This window comes from Nymphaea colorata, chromosome 9 (assembly GCF_008831285.2).
Source record: "Nymphaea colorata isolate Beijing-Zhang1983 chromosome 9, ASM883128v2, whole genome shotgun sequence".
NCBI lineage: Eukaryota > Viridiplantae > Streptophyta > Magnoliopsida > Nymphaeales > Nymphaeaceae > Nymphaea > Nymphaea colorata.
In genome coordinates this window covers 22,334,448-22,354,738 of record NC_045146.1, presented here as the reverse complement: position 1 = coordinate 22,354,738, position 20,291 = coordinate 22,334,448, and the positions used below count along the sequence as shown (strand labels likewise).

The 20,291-nt window shown below is 40.7% G+C and overlaps 2 protein-coding genes across 3 annotated transcripts; one reads left to right on the top strand and one right to left on the bottom strand.

Moving 5' to 3' along the window:
- Positions 1 to 674: 674 nt before the first annotated feature.
- LOC116261103 (calcium-dependent protein kinase 26) lies at positions 675 to 5,610 on the top strand. 2 transcript variants are annotated; one of them, XM_031639717.2, is made up of 6 exons: positions 675 to 832; positions 2,628 to 2,694; positions 2,906 to 3,502; positions 3,575 to 3,871; positions 4,579 to 4,965; positions 5,095 to 5,610. In XM_031639717.2, exons 3-6 carry the CDS (start codon positions 2,923 to 2,925, stop codon positions 5,352 to 5,354), a joined length of 1,524 nt encoding a protein of 507 aa, XP_031495577.1. In that variant the 5' UTR covers positions 675 to 832; positions 2,628 to 2,694; positions 2,906 to 2,922; the 3' UTR covers positions 5,355 to 5,610. The 2 variants fall into 2 exon arrangements, with proteins under 2 accessions (XP_031495577.1, XP_031495576.1); XM_031639716.2 differs by having other exon boundaries at positions 2,628 to 2,719.
- A 2,889-nt stretch (positions 5,611 to 8,499) lies between these two features.
- On the bottom strand, positions 8,500 to 14,995 carry LOC116260867 (uncharacterized). The gene is made up of 4 exons (XM_031639387.2): positions 14,414 to 14,995; positions 11,941 to 13,626; positions 9,970 to 10,141; positions 8,500 to 9,838 (listed from the first exon to the last, which is right to left on the bottom strand). The coding sequence occupies exons 2-4, from the start codon at positions 12,874 to 12,876 to the stop codon at positions 9,324 to 9,326; spliced, it is 1,623 nt and encodes a 540-aa protein (XP_031495247.1). The 5' UTR covers positions 12,877 to 13,626; positions 14,414 to 14,995; the 3' UTR covers positions 8,500 to 9,323.
- Between the last annotated feature and the right edge of the window lie 5,296 nt (positions 14,996 to 20,291).

The window sequence follows — 20,291 nt, the reverse complement described above, 5'->3', positions numbered from 1 at the left end:
TCATTATAATATTATTAAATATTAAGAGGCATATTCACTTAAGTGGGGAATTTTGTCTGTTATTTTAAAACTAAGCACGATTTTTAATTTTTTTTTTTTTAGTACGATCCGCGCTTTTTCTGTTCACTGCGGAAGACCTTTCTTGTCATTGTGAAAAGCTTGGCCAAGATTCCTCCTTTTCTGTATTAAGTTGTCGTTAACATTTTTACGAAGAGAGTCCGAGGCTCCTAGGGAGCCACGTAAATGAACTGAATGCCGATCAAATATCTAAAATCGACCCGGTAATCTTGGACTCAGATCATTAAAATAAGATCGGAATGCAAATTTAGATAAAAAAAAAAATCAAACTATGTGTCAAAGTTTTAAGCCACGATTAAGTGTTATTTCTACTCGATAATTGGTCTAAAACATTATATACTAGATCTAATACAAATAAACATGACATACATGTTTCGGATTTAGATTTGTGTTCTGAATTCAGATTCGGGTCAACGGAGCTCCTAAATTCTTTTGTTCACACCATCCAATCCAGACAACACTGGGTAGGTTCACCAGAAGCCTGTTTTGTCAAAGTCTACTCAAAATCCTTGGCGAATGGCAGAAATATATTTGCAACTCTTTTTTGTCAAAGAAGGTCGAACGGCGGACCTTAAACGGAAATTTGCCACAGGGGCCATTTTTCAAATAGTCAGGGAAAGTAAATTTCCTAGGTTTAAGAGCCTCGCCCGCTCCCCACACATTCTTAAGCTTCCCTCTTACCTTCCATCTCAGTAGAAAATCTCAGAGGGAGGGAGAGCTTCAGAGGGTTCTCCAGCTGTCCTCTTCCTTGGAGGTACTTTCCTCCTCTTCTCTCATTCTTTCATTTTTTTTCATGTTTCCTAATTGTTCTTTTCTTTACGGTTTTGTTTTCTGGGATTTGTTTGTCCTCTTCCCGGTTGGTATGAAGGGAATTCCCTGCTTTTGCTGTTTGGGGTTGAATTGGATGTGGGTTTTTTTGAATCTTGGAGAAGGAGGAAGGAATTCCGGTAATGTGGTGCGTTCACAGGGTTGTGCTAAAGAGATCTGAATGGTTGGAAGAGTTTTTGGTCAATCTTCTGTCTTTTCTTCGGGATCTTTGCTTCTGGGGATCTTGGTCTTTCTGCTTTTTGGTTTGGGGCTTAGTTTTAGATTCCTAGAAGTTGTCTTGAGCGAAATCGTAATTTCTTGTTTTTCTCTCTCGTTTTTTTCTGTTTTTCTTCAGTGGTTTTCCTATTTGAAGATGAGGGTTGAGTGTCTGGTTTGGTTTATGGGTTTCAAGAATCGATCAGGAACTCTTAGGTTTCTCTACAATTTAGAATTTAGTGATAACTTTTAGCTTTGTTTCATTTCCTATGGAGCGTGGGGTCCCTGCAGCTTAGTAATATGTTGCAGAGTACGGTTACATGAGAAATATTGGGTTGGTTGGGAATCGAGTGCTTCATTTTCCCTGTCCCTTTAAGGTGTTTTCCTTTGTCCCATGTATTGATTTATCCGACGGTAGAATTATTCTGGGCTCGTGACTCTTGCTTCTGAAATCAACGATAGTCCAAAGAAATGATGTCAATTTCAGAAAATTGTGTTGATTTTTCACTTTTAAATGTCAACATATTTGTTTCTTCTTGCACGATGACTCCTTGCGGAACTATATCATAACGTTTGTTTGATTTTTTTTCTTTGCACCACTATTTGCTAGGAATATGGTGGTACAGTTGATGCCGTGCACGTTGTTGTAATCTCTAATTTTTGTGCAAACAGTAACTGCTTGTGATTTTTCCACTTTCTATATAATTTAGATTTTGGGGACGTTTCTAGTGAGGGAATTTCTTTGTATTGCTTTTTTGTATTCTGAAAATTTATGGATGTTAATATTTTATATCCGCTGATGTGAACTTTTCTTATTTTTACTTTCAAATGAATGCTTAAGTATTTGGTATCATTTTTAGTTTGTTTCTCTGTTTATACTTTAAATTATTAAGTTGTTGTTGGTAACGTCAATTTGTTTGGATTGTGTTGCTGAATCCTTTCCGGTTCATCAATTTTCCTTTTTCCTGATGGTGGCACTGTTATGTAAACCACCACAATTTCACAGCTATCACCAAATTGCCAGTGGCATTATGGTTTTTTTAGAGTATCATCAGTCTGGCGTAGATATTCCTGAATTGGATTGCATGTCCTTGTTTTTGAATGCTGATCTTTGTAACCAAGTTGTTTATTTCTGATATTTTTTGCAATGTTCACATTGAGTTATGACATTTGAATTTCGAAATAATGGAATCAAACTGATATAAGTTCTTCATTTCTTTCTTTCTTTTTCTGTATGTAGTCTCTCTCTCCCATCTCTTGTGAAAAATATTTCTTTTGGCCTTCTTGCATCAAGAAATTTCTTGATGTGGATTACATTGGTTTGCATAAAATGAGTTAGTTGAAGTTGTGGTAATTGCATTGTAATAGGCTAATAGCCAAGGTGCTTGAGGTTGGTTCTAAGCTTGATTGATGAAAAGGAAAAGGGAAAAAAAAAAAAAAGATCTGTTTTTGGCTTTTCATTTTTTGCTGAAAAGATTGAAGCATGATTCACCTTAAAATGTTTTGAGGGTTGAATTTGTTTTCAGGATTGGGAACCCGTCTGATGTGAGCCTTCTTGACACTGTGAAACTGCCCAGAAGACTGCAGTTACAAGTGAGTCACATGCATGAAAGAACTGGTAATGCGGAACTTATGAACATTTCGTATGACATCTCAAACACATCGTTAGGGCAATAAATGAAAGATCTTACTGGTTTATAGGAATCTGGCTAGGTTGACCAAATTGGCTTATCACTGGAGTCTATAAGGGACCTATTGCTTTTCCCCTATTGGGTCAATCTAAAGCAGCTCCTCCTTGTGGCAGGGGCTGTAGGATTGGTAATGGCTGTTGCCAAGGGCAATAATTCTTCTCCTTATTTGGCAATTTGTCACAAAGATCGTTATCTTACTGAGGCCATTCTAGATTCAACACAAATTTGCAATTTGGAGGATAGGTACTTGCTTGGGGAGCAGCTAGGATGGGGGCAATTCGGGGTGATCAGATCTTGTTCAGACAAGCTAACAGGGGAGATTTTAGCTTGCAAATCTATTGCAAAGGATAAGCTGGTAACTCTAGAAGATGTTCGTAGTGTCAAGCTAGAGATAGAAATAATGGCTCGCTTATCTGGTCACCCAAACATTGTGGACCTCAAAGCAGTTTTTGAGGAGGAGGATTATGTTCATCTTGTTATGGAGCTTTGTGCAGGTGGTGAACTTTTCCATCGGATAGACAAACATGGTGCTTTCTCAGAAAGTGATGCCGCAGTTCTGTTCAAGCAGCTGATGGAAGTTGTGATGTATTGCCATGACAAGGGTGTTGTTCATAGAGATCTGAAACCAGAAAATATTTTGTTGGCAACAACGTCTAAGTCATCACCCATAAAATTAGCAGATTTTGGTCTTGCAACCTATATTAGACCAGGTATTATTAATCATAATTTCTATACTTCTATAGTTGCTTCTCCCTAATTGCTTGAAAATTTCCCTCCAACAGGAACATGTCTGAATGGGGTGGTCGGCAGTCCATTTTATATTGCTCCAGAAGTCCTTGCTGGAGGCTATAATCAAGCGGCAGATGTATGGAGTGCTGGTGTGATCCTCTACATTCTTCTCAGTCGAGTTCCTCCATTCTGGGGGCAGACCAAGTCAAAAATCTTCAATGCTGTCAGGGCTGCTGATGTATGGTTTATGTCAGATCCTTGGGATAGGATATCTGCCTCTGCCAAGGATTTGATCATGGGGATGCTATGCAGAGACCCGAGCCAGAGGCTTACAGCAAGACAGGTTCTTGGTATGTCGCTTTCATCAATTATTTCAATTGGGCCACAGATGTGTCAAGCAAAAGTTTAAGTGCATAGCTGGCTTAAGCATAGCTGGCTTAAGAGATACTTTTGAACCGCATTGGTTTGCTGGTGTAATGTCTGGCGAACTATGATGCCAGATGGACTCCTTAATCATGACCTGTTTATTCTACATTGTCCAATCTGTTGAAGCTTCATAGGATTCTCACTTGCAAGGCTTTATCAATTTCAGGGTTCTGATTTATTAAAGATTAACTTTTTTAAGCACTAACTTCATATATTAGATTCTTCATTCTTCTGGTGTCTATGATCTGCCCAGAAAAAAATAGCTATACTGGGGGAAAATCAGTTTTCAAAAATGTTTATACTGATCAAAGAATTGCCTTGGGTGGATCAATCTAGTCAAGTTCTTTAATGAATAATGAAACGGGAATTGTTAGGAAAGATTGAGAAAAATAAAGAAAAAATGAAGATTCAGTTGACTGCCTTATTCCAGCAAGGGGCTGTTCAATATTCCTCACCATTAGCACTGCAAATATGGTTCTGTGCAAAAGACAGAAAATGAGTACTTTTTCATAGTCACCTGAAGATTGAACCTTTTTCCAATGAAAGATTCTTTTATAGAATTTCTTCCATGATCTTTTTCTTGTCCTTCTTTGGAGTAATACGAAACATTATGATTGTTTTCTATTTGCAGATCATTGCTGGATTAAAAATGGAGGGCAAATTCAGGGAACTGAGCTCCACTTTCAGTCAGCTGAGAACCCTTTGCTTCAACAACCCATTTCTGCACATCGTGATTTTAGCCTGAGCTCTGGAAATACAGCTTTTGTTAATGCTCCAAAGGCCTGCTCGCCCATGTTTACCTGCAATTCATCGTTCTCTTCGTTTGTGATCAATGCTGCAGCTTCTTCTCCATCTGTCGGATTCTCATTTCGTAGCTGTGAATCTACTGACCAGGAATTCACCTCACCAATGGCTTCAGTTTCAAGCTTTGCATTCTTCAGTCCGTCCAGCCATATTGAGCAGGAGAAGCAGTCTTCTTTCACAGATAATACTGATAATTTAACAACTATTGACAGAGGTGATGATTTCTTATTTTTTGGGCTTTCCATGTGATTTGGAAACTTGGTCGAGCACCAGTGTTGCATTAGTTTTTTTATATTCATTTTATGTGGTGATTTCTTCTAAACTTTTATTTCATTTCATGCAGATCTGAGTTTTGGGAAGATGCTTACATCAGCCCCTGCAACTCATGGAGTTAATCTTGCTGCAAGAAAAGCTGAGCTGCGGGAAATTGAGATTCGTAAAGCACCTACACGACCATCAGGTATTCATAGCAGGAGAAATCATACGATTGGCTTGGGTGAACTGGAGCAGCTGGACCTGATGGTGACAGAATCAGTAATACGCTGGGCCTCTTGTACAAATCTTTCAAGCGCTGCGTCACTGCGGTCATCCTTGGTCTGTTAACTTTTTGTAGTGCATGTGAGTAAAACCAACAACGGGCAAGTCTAGCATCTCGATTCCGAGTTGCCAACTTTTCTGTAATGTGGAAAAATTATTATTATCTACAGAAGAGGTGCTGTAGTTCTCCTGTTGGCTGCTGCTGACATTTTGCAATTTTAGGGTGTAGCTCTCACTTGCCATTTGCCAGTTGCACTTACTAATTGTGGAACTTAGGTACCAGTGTAAAGTGTATCCTCCTTTGTGTTTGTCTTTCTATTTATGCATGTGGTCATTGCTCGTAATGGTCTGTATGGGAGTATTTCTTGCTCCATGATGGTGTGGTTGATTTCATTGAATCCCGTGACCTCTTCCTTGTGAAACGGTGTGAGTGGATTTGGCATTTGGCTGGCATATTTATGTTGGCCTTTGTTTTGATGATGGATTGCTGGTTATTGGCTAAAGCATCTTTCATTGTCATATTTAGTTGATTTGCTTACATATTTGCCAACCTATTCGGACAATTGTTCTCCTTAACATTGCTGTAGGAAACTTTTTTGCTAGTGATCTTCAGTGGATATATCAGGAAATGACATAAGCTTGTGGATTAGTCTCTTCCTACCATTGTTTTTGAAATGTTGTCAATATCATTTTGCTGCTTTCAGTCTTACTGCCCTTTTACCCTCTCCTACTTGATAAGGAACCATCCCTCTTTCAAAGTTTCAAGCCCCGTGTCCCTATGTAGGTAAGTGATTTTCAACGTTTTCTCCTCCATTTTCATTACGTAGACATACAACGTTAGGATCCGTCGCCCAAACTGAGTCACAACAACCATATTTATCAAGTACATCATGAGATATCTAATCGTTATCTGTCATCCTAACACCAGAAAAGTAAGAAATGATCACCTTTGTAGATGGTGGTCAAATTATCATTATTATCTGTGAAAGAAGACTGTTGCTCCTGCTTAATATGGCTGCATGGATTGAAGAATGCAAAGCTTGAAATGAGGTGAATTTAGGGATGTCAATAGATAGGATTTGAATCGGATTTATACTTTGTCATATCTGCTTTTTTTGATATCCATATGTTCGATATTCAAATTCAGATAAAAGAAAAATTATACTGTATCCGAATCTGAAATCCCAATTTATAAACAGAATCCCATTTTAGATTAACTTCCGAATCTGAATCCAATTGTTAAACCAGATCCAAACTATATTATGAACCTGAAGTATAAAATATATATTTATTTAAAACTATATTCAAACGGAATCCGAATCCAATCGCTATTTACTTAAATCTGAATTTGGATCCAATCGGATGTCATATCTTATATCCAATGGACCTTAACTCTTAATTAAACATCAAAATTTTTTTCATACGTAAATTTTAATGCGGTTCTGTAAAATGTCACATTTACATCGGATTTAATTCAGATTTATTGACATCCGACATCTTGGTGAATTCTTGGTTGTCAATGAAGTTGGAGAAGAAGCTGCAGCACTGATTGGAAAGGAAGAGAATGATGAATTGCAAGTAAATATGGGCGAGCAGGCCTGCGAAGCATCACAAAAAACTGTATTTCCAGAGCTCAGACTACGCAAAGCGTTCTCAACCGATCGAAATTCGAGCTCAGTTCTCTGAATTCTTCCGTCCATTTCTAATCCAGCATTGGTTTTCAAATAGAAGATTATCATAATGCCTAGTACTACTCCAAAGAAGGACAAGAAAAAGATTGTGGATGAAATTCTAGAAACCAATCATTCAAAGGAAAGAGGTTCGACCTTTCCATTTTTTTGTCATACTTATTATTTTCTTCAATCTAATCTTTCATGTTGTTCTTATTTTTATCTGTTTTTCCATTTTCCTTTATCCTTATGTACTGTTCATGGTATTTTACAGGTTGGTATTCGTATAATTTTCTTCCCCACGATTTTCTTAAGCATGATAAGCTTAAGCAGAATTCCACTGACCTGGTTAGAAGATTGAACCATATTTAGTGCTTAGGAACCCAAGGGGTCCAACCTTCGTCACTGCCCCGTGGTTCACCAGAAAGTGAAGAGTTCGCAACTGAGAGCGCTCTCCGGCAGACCGGTGTCTCTGATAACCCTGAACGACCGAATGGGATCTTCATCAAGACCCAGCTAGCGGGAGAGAGACCCTCCACTGCTTCCTCCACCATTTATAACCACCAAAGAAACCGTATCCGACTCCAACCCCTCTTCCAGGGTGTCCATTCTTGCCCGCCAGATCTCCTTCCATGATTTTTTCTGTTTCACGTGCCCTGAGAGCTAGAAGCTTGCCGTCCAAATCCGTCTTCGCCGGTTTCCGTATCTGCGGACGTCTCGATCTTGGGATCGTTCAATGGGGACATGGGTCGCTACCCATTGATACGTTTTGTGCTTTTCCTTTCAATTTTACGAACATAACGTGTGTGGAGCTGTTGATTTTCAGTGCAAGGAATACTTCCCATATTTGATGATCAAATAGATTCTGAAAAATTCCGTGATTAAAAAGTGTCAAGTTTATCGATGCTTAATAGTTCCATTTAAATTGCTGTTCCAGTTTTTCATTGAGCTTGTTTAGAAAATTGATGAAAATAGTATCTGATTCAAGCATATGCCTGAAAATTGTCATCAATTGTAGGCAAAGGACGATAGGACATTTTTTTCTGTTTCATGGGTGCTTCAATAGACAAACCTGTCATTTTTGACACAAAACTATGATTTTTTTGAGCCAAAACTTCTCATCAAACTGGAGATCTTTTATGCCCGAGAACAAGTCCAGCTTATTGTCCTGATTATGTCTTTCAAGATCCCTGTTCTATTGATGCAAATCACGTAGATCATATTCATAAGGCCTAATTCACCACAAAAGAAAAAAAAAAGATAATATATTTTTCTGTTCAATAAAGGTGCGTGCCTACCCACTGGCACTGTTTTTCTGGCAATGAGCCCCAAATCAACTTAATCAGGTCCAGTAAGTTAATTTGTAAACAGATTGGTTGATCACTCATCAAGTATGATTTTTTAGATCACTGGTCACGCACGAGCAGCACTTCGTCTTTCTACATGAAGATTAATTCATTTTGGCGAAGATTGATGCAATGGATCTTGGTTCTTTTGATTGTTGCATTATCTGTCAATCATGCACCTGGAACAGCCTGGAGTCCAAAAGGATGTATTGCAACCTCTTTGATTATACTTAATTCTGGTACAAGTGAGTCCATACCAGGGTGCTCAACTGGGTTACAAATGGATGATGAGTGCTTCCAAATACATGCAGGTGTCTACCACTTCAATCTAGCTCAGATATTCGATGAAGCCAAACGCATTAAATTTGGACCTACTCATGAATCCAATACCCCACTGACAACCCAATCTGGATCTGTTCTACAATTTACTTTCAAATAATGATTCCAAATCCAAACCGAGTCACAAATTTTGTGCGCCATAAAGTGTAGCCACATCTCTCATGTGAAGAAGATGGATCCATGAAGTACTAATCATAGTGCTCACCCTGTTGAAGCTACAATTACAGTAGCCTTGTAAACCAAATGGGCATTCTTTTCTTCCTGATTCATGATACTCACTTCTAATAAACATGTCTCTTCCATTTCTTTGGCTAAAGATTTCCTCAGCGCACATCAAGTGTTAGGATTTTGGCTTTCATTCTCTCCGAAAGCTCAGTTACAAAATTTATTCAACATGAAAAGGAAAAAAAATTGTAGCTCATAAGTTGAACCCACCAACTATATACACTCGTTTAAGAGATTAAGGCATCAGCATGCTTTCTAAATGCATTGCTGCAAACAGCACATTCCCACTCAAGCATGAGCACTCAGAGCTTGGTCTGTGACAATGGAGGTCAACCATGTGGAATTTCGAGGAATGGCATGTGATCAGACTACTAAAGTGATGCTGATCATTTTGTCGAGCGGAATCTGAGGAGATTACCTTCGCAGGCTAGTCCTTGGTCTTAATTCACCTGTACTTATACCATAAGATCAACCAATAGATCATCAACCAAGGACCATAGAATATCTACCTCCATCTCTGCTGCCACCTCTTCTTCATCCATCACAAATTTTCTCCAATCTTGATTTCTCTCCAATTCCTTCAGACAGAACTCCCTGCTCTGGTCTACTGAGCCTGTCTGTATTACCCATTCTTTTACTCGACCAACAGCAATTCCCACCAACTCATCTGCCTCTAGTTCACCAGCAGAGCTCAGTTCTTCTCTGAAGACATCAATAACCAGCGATTCGAAGGGTAACCAATTTCTCTTTGTTGTTTCATCCAGATAATCAAGTATTATCTCTCTTATGTACTCCTCCGCATTCTCCACTTCTTCTCCAGCATTACCATCATGGTACCCGGTGAAACTCTCAACATCTTCGTCTGAAAGTTCAAATTCAGTCAATGCAAACTCTCTTTCAAGGTCCACAGGATCAAGTTTCGAGAGGCTCTCATATCGGCCAATCTTGTGGAGCAGCTGCTGCTTTTTCCCTGGTTACGCATGAGCATCATCCATTATTTTTCATGCAAATATCATAAAAATCAGCTTAACATTCAACATAGCGCATTTCTTTCGCAGAAAAAGTAGTCAGGAAAAGAGCACATAACACATCAGGACATACTTTCGATATCGGCAAGGCTCTCCTCGAATGATGTCGTTCCACCTTCATCTTCATCTTCGAACGGGAAGTCCAGAACAGAAACAGGGCTGAACTGTTCCTTTTCCTCGTATCCTTCAACAGCACGACACATGGTGCAGCCATCATTCGCACGTCCCAGCTGCTGGACATCTTCCTGTTGGTTCAAGCAATTGCAGTGAGTGACATAACATACTGTAAATTGGAAGCTAGCGCAATTCAATCGGTGACAAACGAGGAAAATTAGTCTAAAAAACTAAAAGAGCTATTTCAAGCAACATTTGGGACTCCCAACAAACTAACCCTATTTACGTCTGGCTGGTGGCCAGCAGAATGACTCACTGAAAACAGAAACATCAGGGTCGCCCCAATAGGTCTTGACTCTTGACATTCTCTATATGGCCTCTGGATGTTCATTTAATGAAGGGAAGTAAGTTCCACGTACAATATATTTGGAATGGACAATGTCCCACCGCTGACAGGCATTGAGAACTACTACATCATAACATGAAACAGCTAAAACAAGGACACCCATCCGAAGGTAGACAGTGACTGAAAGTGGTCTCACTGGGTTAATAGGAGTAACACTGGGCCAGCCTCTCATAATGCATCCACAAGCCATAACACTGTCTTCAGAATTCTTTATATCTTACATTAGAATAACTGCCAGTAGTTAAAATTGGACCGATCACCTAACAGGGTAACAAGCAGCTGACGGAAATTGGAAAGAGACCGTCGGTCCTTAACCAGTGCATCCGTCACCCTCGATGACAAGACAAAAAGCAAGTATTGGTAAAAATATTTACTCTTAGCAGGTATGGCGTCCGGCTGAAGCCGCAGGGAAGATGAAGAAGCTGTCGTGATAAATAATTCGATAAAAATCTCAATCAACTCTAGTTGTGATCATGAATAATAAACATGGGCCCCAAAATTTTAGTGTAAGCCCCCCTCTGTCCTGTATCACCGGTCTGTCTTTGTTATCCCTTGCATTCTTCAAGGGAATGAGAACCAACAACACTCAAACTAGTCCAGGAATTGAACCCAGATCTCTTAATGTTTCGAATCTAGGCATATTTTTTCATATTTGGAGGTCAAAGGCCTACCCATATACGGCGGAGAGTGGAACGGTTCTTCTTTGGCAGAACTGCAGAGAAGTAAATTATTACTTTTCCTGAGTTTCTGCAGACAGAAAGCCCCAGTTCGCAGTATTTCTGATTCCCTTGAGCCACATTAATGCCATCGTTTGCGTTCAACCAAGTTATTTTTAGGTTAATAAAGCCAGTTTCTTTCCCTTGCCTGGCAACCACAAATGACTCTCTGGAAATATGAGCCTCCTAATTTTCTGAAATGCTAACAGGAAACATCCAAAATATAAAAATACTCCTGGAAATTTTTACAAAGAAGCTGAACCACACGATGCCCGCACTCACTGACTACAAAAATGTAAATATTACACGCGTCCTGAGATCATCTAAAGTTACCACTCACCGCGAAAAGGTGTCGGCAGATAGTCATAACTTCAGCAGACAACAACCATTAAAAATATTTACAGCAAATTGACAAATGGGCTGAGACTAATTCGTCTCTTGTCTTATGCATGGTATTCCAAAATCTATATAGCAGACAAAAAAGTACGCTGCCAGGTAAGACCAATAATAATAATAACAGTATTAATAGAAAAAAAAAACAAAAACTAGACCGTCAGAGAAAGAGGAAAGAAAAGACCAACTTGGAGAGGAAGGATGCAATAGCGCCAACAAAGAGAAAAACAGAAACCAGTGAAACTGTCAAAAGTATATATGCAGATCAAAAGGGTAAAACCAGAGCATGTGTTGGAGAGAGATTGAAAAGAAACGTGCACCATAAACGGCTGACCGCATGGCGTCGCAGATCATAAAAGAACAAGGAAATTCAACATGAGAGAGAGAGAGAGTTCAACGCAGTAAATAGGCGCACCTCTTGTCCACTGGAGCAGCACGTATCTGCTGCATTGAGTGAATCCGACGCTTCTTTCATCTCCACTGCACGGTTAAACCCAAGCGAGTGAATTGGTGTGTCGGTCGGTGGTTGCACAAAGGAGCTCTTCTGAAACTCGCCGTCTACTCCATCTTTGACCTCTCGATGGTAACTCAGTAAAAGCATTTTGTTGTTCAATGCACCAGACACAACTGAGCACTCTGAGCTACCACAACAAGACTGTGAATTCGACAACGATTCGCTCTCGGACCACGTACAGCTACTCGTCCGTGAAGACGAGCAAGAATCCGAGGTTCCGTCTGCAGTACTCAATTCCTCTCGAGGTGGGGTCTTGGAGTTATGGTACTGAAGATACGGGATCTCTTCTTCATCGCCGAAAGATCTCCACCGCACTATGTCCCGAACACGAACTTGCACTTCGACGTCTCTTTTGATGCAAGGCTCCCGACGAGAGAGGCTTCTCATGGCTGCAGAGATCCTGCGGGACAGGCCTCCTCTGGGGGTTCGGGGTTCCCTCATGGAAGCTACCCTTCTGAAAATCGAGCTCAATTTGTTGACGTTTTGCCGGCGGATGACTGCGTTGCCCTGCCGCTTCTGAGGTGGAGTCCGGCCGGAAAAGGGGAGAAGCCTGACTATGACCTCAGAGGCCTTATGCAGGGCAGAGAGGGTCGTTGAAGCAGGCCTGGAAAGCACCAGGCCGGTTCTTTTCGAGCCCTTGGTATCCATCTCCAGAAGATTCCTCATGGTGGTAGGGGATTCATTGCAGCTCTGGTTTCGGTGCCATTTCCTATTTGAGTCGCGTGCAGGGCTCGCGTCTCTCAAGAAATCTTTGAGCATTAAAGGCCTCTGTTTCTCCTGCATCCTTCGCCTTTCAACTTCCGCTTCTCGTCGCATGGGAGAAACAGCAGCTTTCATGCTGAAAGAATATAGCTAGGAGAAACAACACTAGCAGAAGAAGGGAATACACAACAGGTGAGGCCTGTACTGGATTCAATGAACCAATCAGCGGAGATGGTTTTTCACCGAAGGGATCCTATTGATGGGACTAGAGTGCGCTGGTATGGGGATCGGAATTAACCAAAGGCGACACCCCTAGACTTAATGATGATGTTGAAGCATTTCAGAAAGGGAAAAGCGGATGGGAATCACAAGCGTGAACCAGAACAAACAAAAAAAGGAAAAGGAAGGAGGGTGGGACTCACAATCTATCAGCTACCACTCGGATAAGACCTACCACCAACTACAAGCCTTTATTGACTAAAGAAATGAAAGAAAGAAAACTTGGCAATGATAGAAGAAACACCAATCGGCTCTATTATAGGAGCGGAAGACGAAAGGGTTTCATCTCTATAGATCTGACAGACGTACATGAGTGGTGAATTGTTAAAGAAATCAAAGAAAAACTCAGGGGGTTGAAGCACAAGGCCCACCAGAATGGTTGGCAATTGCTTTCGCTATAATAAAAAAGGGAAGCAGAGAGAGCGAGAGAGAGAGAGAGCGAGAGAGAGAGACAACGAGAGTCAATGACTGGAAGTGATGCTTTCAATCGGCAATTAAGAGGAATCCTCAGAGAGAAGCAAGCCAGAAGCTGAGCATTGCCACAGAAAACCTATCCTTAGAGCCACTGGCTCTGGCAAAAGCCTTCCTGCGTCACCCCTGCAAATACTGAATCAAGAAAAATGCAGCATATGAGAAAGGCTGGCATATGGACAGACAAGCATGCAGAGCTTTAGCAAACGAGATCAAGTGTCTGAAACTACAACAAAGTTCCAAATAAGAACCATTCTAAAAAAGGTTCTAGCAATCCAAATTTCAAATTTTTTCAAAGCGAAGGCGAAGGGAGAGCTGAAAAAGGAAAAACAAATGGCTGACAAGAGAAAAGCTCGTAAGTGCTAGGTACTCCTGGGAAGCCAAACCTCTGACACGCTCAGGCATTCACAAACTTTTAAGAGTTACCCGCTAAAAAAAAAAAGTTGAACATAATTTTTTGCATAAATTCAAATAAAGGTACGATAAATTGGTACCGCAATCCAATGGGAAATCAGATTTTTGAACAGCTCCGATCTAAGACAACAGAACTGACCGTAGAAGATAGTTCCCGGCCAATTCAGATTTCCGGGAACAGATGGCTGCATTAAAATGGGAGTCGTCCCCGTCATTTAACAATAAACGAATTGTATCATGAACAATTTAGCTGGAATCAGAAAGTTGACAGAACAATGGATTCGCCAAGAACGGCATAGAAGCAGCTCAAGTTTTTTAGCTAGACAACTTATAAGGCAGGATAATGGCCAGGTTCGGCGAGCAAAGGTCCAAAAAAAACGCCAAAGAATGTACTTTTTGGAGAAGGAAACTTCAAAAGAACGCAAAACAGATTCCAAAATGTTGGCTCAAAGCAGGACCCAACTCAACAAACACTTATTAAAGAACTAAACAACCCAACCTCACTCACCTGAAAATCGAACACCATCAACCGGAACTTAGGATACTGCCTGAAGGAAGAACGGCATTCTTTCGCAAACTAAAATTCCAGCGTACACCGGTCGATGAGTCTTCCAAACCGCATTAGCAATGCCTTGACAGATAGAAAAGAGAGCGGAAAAGAGCCTGCATCTCAACACAAACTCACCTGAATGGAATGGATTTATAGGCCGAAAACTGGCGGGTAAAAGGCGAAGATGGCGCAAAACGAAATGTTGGTTCACGGTAAATCGGTAAAAATAAGATTGTCTTGCAGTGGAAAAAAACAAAGCAGGGGACGGACAGAGAGGAAGGATGGGAGAAGGTTCTAGCAAGCAAATATTTTAAACTCTTTCTGCACATAAGCCCATTTCTATCTCTCCTCACAGGCTTTTGTTTTTGGACCTTGGGCAATACTATTTTAACTCTCTCTCCCTATTTGGATCAATCCTCCTCTCTCAATCAATTTGAAGAAGAGAAGAGGAAAGAAGGAAGGAAGGAGGAGACTTCTCTCTGACGAGAGCGGTGATCTCCAGGCAGAAGGGAAGGCCAAGGAGTCTCCTGCACAGCCGGTGCCACAGACGCATTTATCGACGCCCCATCCCCCACTCTCTCTCTCCCCCGCTACGGTTTGGATTTTTTGGGTGCTCGGTTTCATTTGAAGTCTCGATTTTTACCATTATTTGAATAAGAGCCTCCGACTTTTTGTATTTCAGATACGGGCTCAACTTTTTCCAATAAATATCAAACATGGGCGCCAAGCTTTAAGGCAGCTAAATTCAAACTAGCGAAAAGTGTACGTTTTACTTCTATTTTCTTCTAAATGGAAAAGCTATTTGTCGGCTTGGCCCACTCTATAAGATAAAAACCACCTTACTTTTCATTTCCCTTTGGCAACTAAACTAAGGTCAAGCCCGGAATTTCTATACTTTACAAAAAAAGCAAAATCACGGGTGACTTCTATCTGCAAAATGATATAATCTGGATTTGATTTTATAGAATCAGATAATTAAGGCCTCGATTCAGGGATCAAAGTGGCAGGACATGGATGGTGAAAGATATGAAATTAAGTTTGAACTTTATTTAACAGCTAACTCTTTTGCTATAGAGTAGTAGTTCCACATATTCGGTAAATTTGAAAAGTTTTCATCTTCCAGAGTTGTTGACAAAGAGGTGTCCTGTCCTGTTTGCATTCAATGACCTTCTTTGAAGGATTTGTAAGGAAGGAAGCGGCACAAAGTTGAAGGCAGTGAGATCCAAAGAAAGATGAATTTGAAAAAAGTCATGAACTCATAAATCATGAATTCAATTCTTCGTTGAACTTAGAAAAAGGCAAATCAAGTTAATGAGTTGTTCGTTTAAAGTTAGGATACAAGAAGTACCATAGCAGCTATGGAAGCCATATTTATCATTGGAAAATGAATTTGACCACATGGCTAAAGACGAATTTTGAATTAATGAAGGGCAACTTCGCTCTTCTGTCCAAGCTAGAGATAAATTGAACATGAGTTGGTGCAATGACTTAGTTGGTCAGTATTTATGTTGAATGTTAGAAGCATCAACTTCATATGAAGCAAAAAAAAAAAAAAAGAGGATGGAGAGACCAATGTGTGTGTAAGTTGAACTGTAGAATCAAAAGCACCTTAAGAAGATAAGAGTTTTAAGAAGATAAGAGTTAGGTGAAAACTTCATCTCTCTATGTCAATTTTTTTTTTACCACAACGCCTATAACCAGGTCACATATAAACTTTGAACGTGATCTTGCTTAAAAGGGTTTCATACTACCCAGATTCGACCTGCTTCTTGCTTTGGATGTCATTGTAGCTCATTTTCACATGAAGCTTTTTTTTTTTCTCTCTTTTTACCTTGAGGCTAAAAAGTCTAACTTAGAAATGAATGCATTTCAAATGCTTCAATGCGACGTAAAATCTCATTCAAGTATTAATTCATCGTGCAGCTGATGAACAATAAAGCGTTCTAATTGTTTTAGTTGACTGTACCACCGTGAAAGGAACGAGAAAAAGAAGCAAACAGTTTGTACGTAATAACGAAATTCGTGGCGATGATTCGTAAATAATTTAAGGTCCGCCCCCCTTTATGTGAAATTTTCGCCTTTCACGGGGCCGTCGCTCAGAGAGCCAAAATTCCTTTTCGCGTTGCTTTGAAGGAAAGCGCCACGTGGAATTCGAGATCCGAGTTGGACCAACTTCGACGGCATGTCGGGGCGGAAGGTGTTGACCGGCAAGGTCCGCTCCATTCAGCGCGCGTTTCGGCTTTTTAATTCTCCAAATGACTAAAATACCCCTCCGCGCCTCTAGTTTTAGCTCGGGTTCGGGCCTGCAAGCACGGAAACCAAATCCCAGATCATGCGATCTGGATCCGGCAGATTCTTTATAGCGCAACAAGCGGATCCGATCCGTTCGATCTGTCGGTCTGAGGTGTTCAAGGGTCTGGTAAAACTGCAGGGCATCCAATTTCGATGTTGTTAATAAATGACAAAACTGCCCCTAACAAAACCCACTTTATTAAACACAGTCCAAGGGTAATACCATAATTTACGGCTTAGGTTTCCAGGTAGTCCGTATGATCGGCGCACGCGAGGCCAGTACGGGGAATTTTTTTTTCTTTTCTTTTTACCATTCACGAAAAAAGGAAAAATTTTTGAACCTGTCTTCCAGCGGCGCTCGGCGACGACCTGGACGGGGGCGTGGTGGGAGGCGTCCGCACGCCACGTGTACTTTTCAGTCAGCTCCAGCGGGGCCCGCAACGGTGGCGCTCGTGGGCTTCCTTGACTCCTTGTCGCGACGCCGACGCCGCGCGCTAGGGTTTTCCGGTGGACCCCGCCGACGCCCTGGAAAATCATCCGGCGAGGATTCTGTCCCCTCCCTACCCGCACCGATGCCGTCGCTCACCCCATGCCCCCGCTACTCCTCCTTATTTACGCGCAGGACTACCTGCCCGATGGCTGTATCCAAAGGGCAGTTTGGACTTTCCACATAGATAATTGTCCCGGCGTGCCGTCTGCTTTTTGAACCCCTTCTTTTCTTTACTTTTTCCCCTGTTTCCAACGTTACCGCTTTCATTGCCTTCAACACTTTTACTCTTGGCGCTTATACAAGCGCAACTAAGCCGTCTATAATGCGAATCTTACGGTATTTGATTTTTATGAATACTATGCTTTTGAAATATAATATCGACTAACTAATACCTTATAAAAGGTATATAAGAATATAATGTCGACTAACTACTACCTCTAACAAGTATATAAGAGTGGGCAGAGCATGGGTTGAGGCCTGAAAGGAGAAGAGGCGTGTAAAGGAAGGTGGAGAGATTGGCGGTGAGAAGAATTTTGGTCGAGGGATTGAAGGGTAAGTGACTGCAACGGCGACTAGCAAGGCTCAATAATAGGTGGGCCCCAATCGACTGGGCGAATCTACACCATCAGATTGGCGTGATGGAAGGTGTACAGTTGAAGGACAGACCTGCCGTAGCATTAATTTCCTCCCCCAATAATAACAACCCTCCCCAAAATTGTCGGTGTCCCCAAAATAACGCTGTTTTGTTTGCTTTCCTCCTTCAATCTAACTTCCTAGTTTTTTGGTCTATTCTCAATCGATATATCAGTTCGATTCTTCTTTAATTTAGTAGTTAAAAACTGTTTTTAAAAGACAGGGAATTCCCTGGCAATGATTTTGGTATATTTTTTTCGATATTTCCATTTCACTTCGGAGTCCAATTGAGCAATAAAACTAAACTTATACGAATTTGATTTGGGGTTCTCTAGCTGATTCAGTACAACTGTGATCTGAATTAGATTGCAAGTGGCAGATCAATCAACTACCGTAATTAATTATATTCAATCTTTTAAACCTCGCTGGGGCATAGTAGATCTGGATCGAGATTGGAGTCAGTTTGAGCCACAAGATTTTGTCGACATTTTCTTTCCTTTAACGGTCCTGAAAACCTTAGCGATCCGAAACCTGCAAAGACCCGTATCTGATTTCTAGTGAAGTTAGATGGACCAGGCATGGTGGCCTTTTTTTGATACTCGAATCCAAAACTCAGGTCAAATTCGGTCGGATCCGGTTGCACTTTTCAAAGCCGACACTGCTGTGGCCCATTCACAAAAACTGCAAGTGGTTTTCCACACTTTGGTACCATCTTCGACCGGTTCCCAGGATTTGGCACGGGAACTAAGATCCAATCCGGATGTTGTCTGGACCGCCCTAGCATCGATTGTCAACTTTCAAGATCCGATCCACTGACACTTTCACCCTTATAATGATTTCACAAATAATTAAAAGATATTTATTTGTGTTGAATACTTTTTCCGTGAGCCTGGTTGAGAGCTGAAACCCACACCCTTTACCAAAAAAGCCCTTAAACCGGAGTAGGGGTCAGCAAACGCTTCCAATAGTGGGACCAGTTTCTGGTCCACCGTGTGGTTTAAACACACGAGTTAGGACCCGAGGTCAATTTTTTAAAATTTTTGAAATTCCTTCACGCTCTCTCTCTCTCTTCTTCTTCTTCTTCTTCTCTCTCTCTCTCTCTCTCTCTCTTTTTAGTACTGCAGTACGCAGATCGAGTCGTTCCGTGGTGTACTTTTTTGAATGTAAAATGTGATTAGAGATTTAGAACTACATACATATATATATATATATATATGTAGTAGTTGACATGCGATGGACTATTATAATAAATAAGTTCTCGAGAGATGAATGTGTGTAGTTTGTGGTGCATATTTTATTATTATACAAGTTACCTGATCCGGGCTCGACCACTCACGGTGCATCTCGAGAACAAGCTGTTCCAAGCTTCATTAGAGTTTTTCTTCACCTTGTCCTAAATTGAGAACTTGGGGTTTCTAACAAGCTAAGCTAAGCTAGGTGTGGTGTCCTTGTTGATCATACATCAAAGGGTTGGCTAACATTAAAAGCGATGCATTTATCCGGCACCTGAAATAGTGGCACACTCAAATTCCAGGAATGTTGCTTCTTTTCATTGTGGGGGAAATGGTTACCTTAATGAAAGATATGCAAGGAGCTTTACCAATGCTGCCAAAAAGTTCCAGGTAAGAGTTCCTTGTGATCATGTATTTTTTTTTTTTTTTGGGGTCCTTTGTATTCTGCCCCTAATTTAACCTTTGCATTTCCTAGTTAAAAGCATGCTGTATAAATTATTGCATCAATGATCCGTATTCCATATAGCTGACTTGCTGAGAGCAAGATTAGCTTCCCTGCAGATGTCCTTTCCATAGTAAAGTAAGTCAGAACATTAAAACTGCACGCGCAGTGAATCATTATCCAAGCACTCTAAGCGCATATGATTAGTGGTGGAGGAACATGATGAGAAAAGGACAAAGAAAGAAGAGAACATCACCACCAAACAATGATTCTTCTTAACAACCATATTCTCTTTGGCGATAGAGAAATCAGTTCATGTTGATACAACTTTGGCTTTCTTTTAGGATGAAGTTACATCAAATGAAAAGAATCTTGGAAACTTAGGAAAGACGTGGCCATATTATATTTGTTCAAACCAAAGGAAAAAGAAAATGCTGAACCCTTATCTACAGTAAGTCCTTGCCATGGACTTGACCTAAAAGACGGTTTGTAGACCATGTGGGGAACCACAAGTAATTAAATACTCAGCTACCCAAGTCATTTTTTTTATTTGATTAGTGTACATGCATTGAGCCCATAAACTCCTCCTTCAGAAATGATCACATATGAACTTGGCACTCAAGATTATTTTATAAATCGCCATTATCTTTTTGGAGTCATGACGAAGGATTGCTGATGACAGATTGCCTCCTCATCTGCTGCATGTACCATGATAAAAATTTCAAGTACCCATATGCACAAAGGTGA

What these genes read in the sequence shown, in the direction of transcription:
- LOC116261103 (XM_031639716.2), top strand. An exon ending in TACAGCAAGACAGGTTCTTG is followed by an intron (nt 3,872 to 4,578) that starts GTATGTCGCTTT and finishes TTCTATTTGCAG; the next exon opens with ATCATTGCTGGATTAAAAAT. An exon ending in TTTAACAACTATTGACAGAG is followed by an intron (nt 4,966 to 5,094) that starts GTGATGATTTCT and finishes CATTTCATGCAG; the next exon opens with ATCTGAGTTTTGGGAAGATG.
- LOC116260867 (XM_031639387.2), bottom strand. Translation starts at nt 12,876, where the DNA reads ATGAAAGCTGCTGTTTCTCCCATGCGACGAGAAGCGGAAGTTGAAAGG. An exon ending in GCTGCTCCAGTGGACAAGAG is followed by an intron (nt 10,142 to 11,940) that starts GTGCGCCTATTT and finishes TTGAACCAACAG; the next exon opens with GAAGATGTCCAGCAGCTGGG. An exon ending in GAGCCTTGCCGATATCGAAA is followed by an intron (nt 9,839 to 9,969) that starts GTATGTCCTGAT and finishes ATGCGTAACCAG; the next exon opens with GGAAAAAGCAGCAGCTGCTC.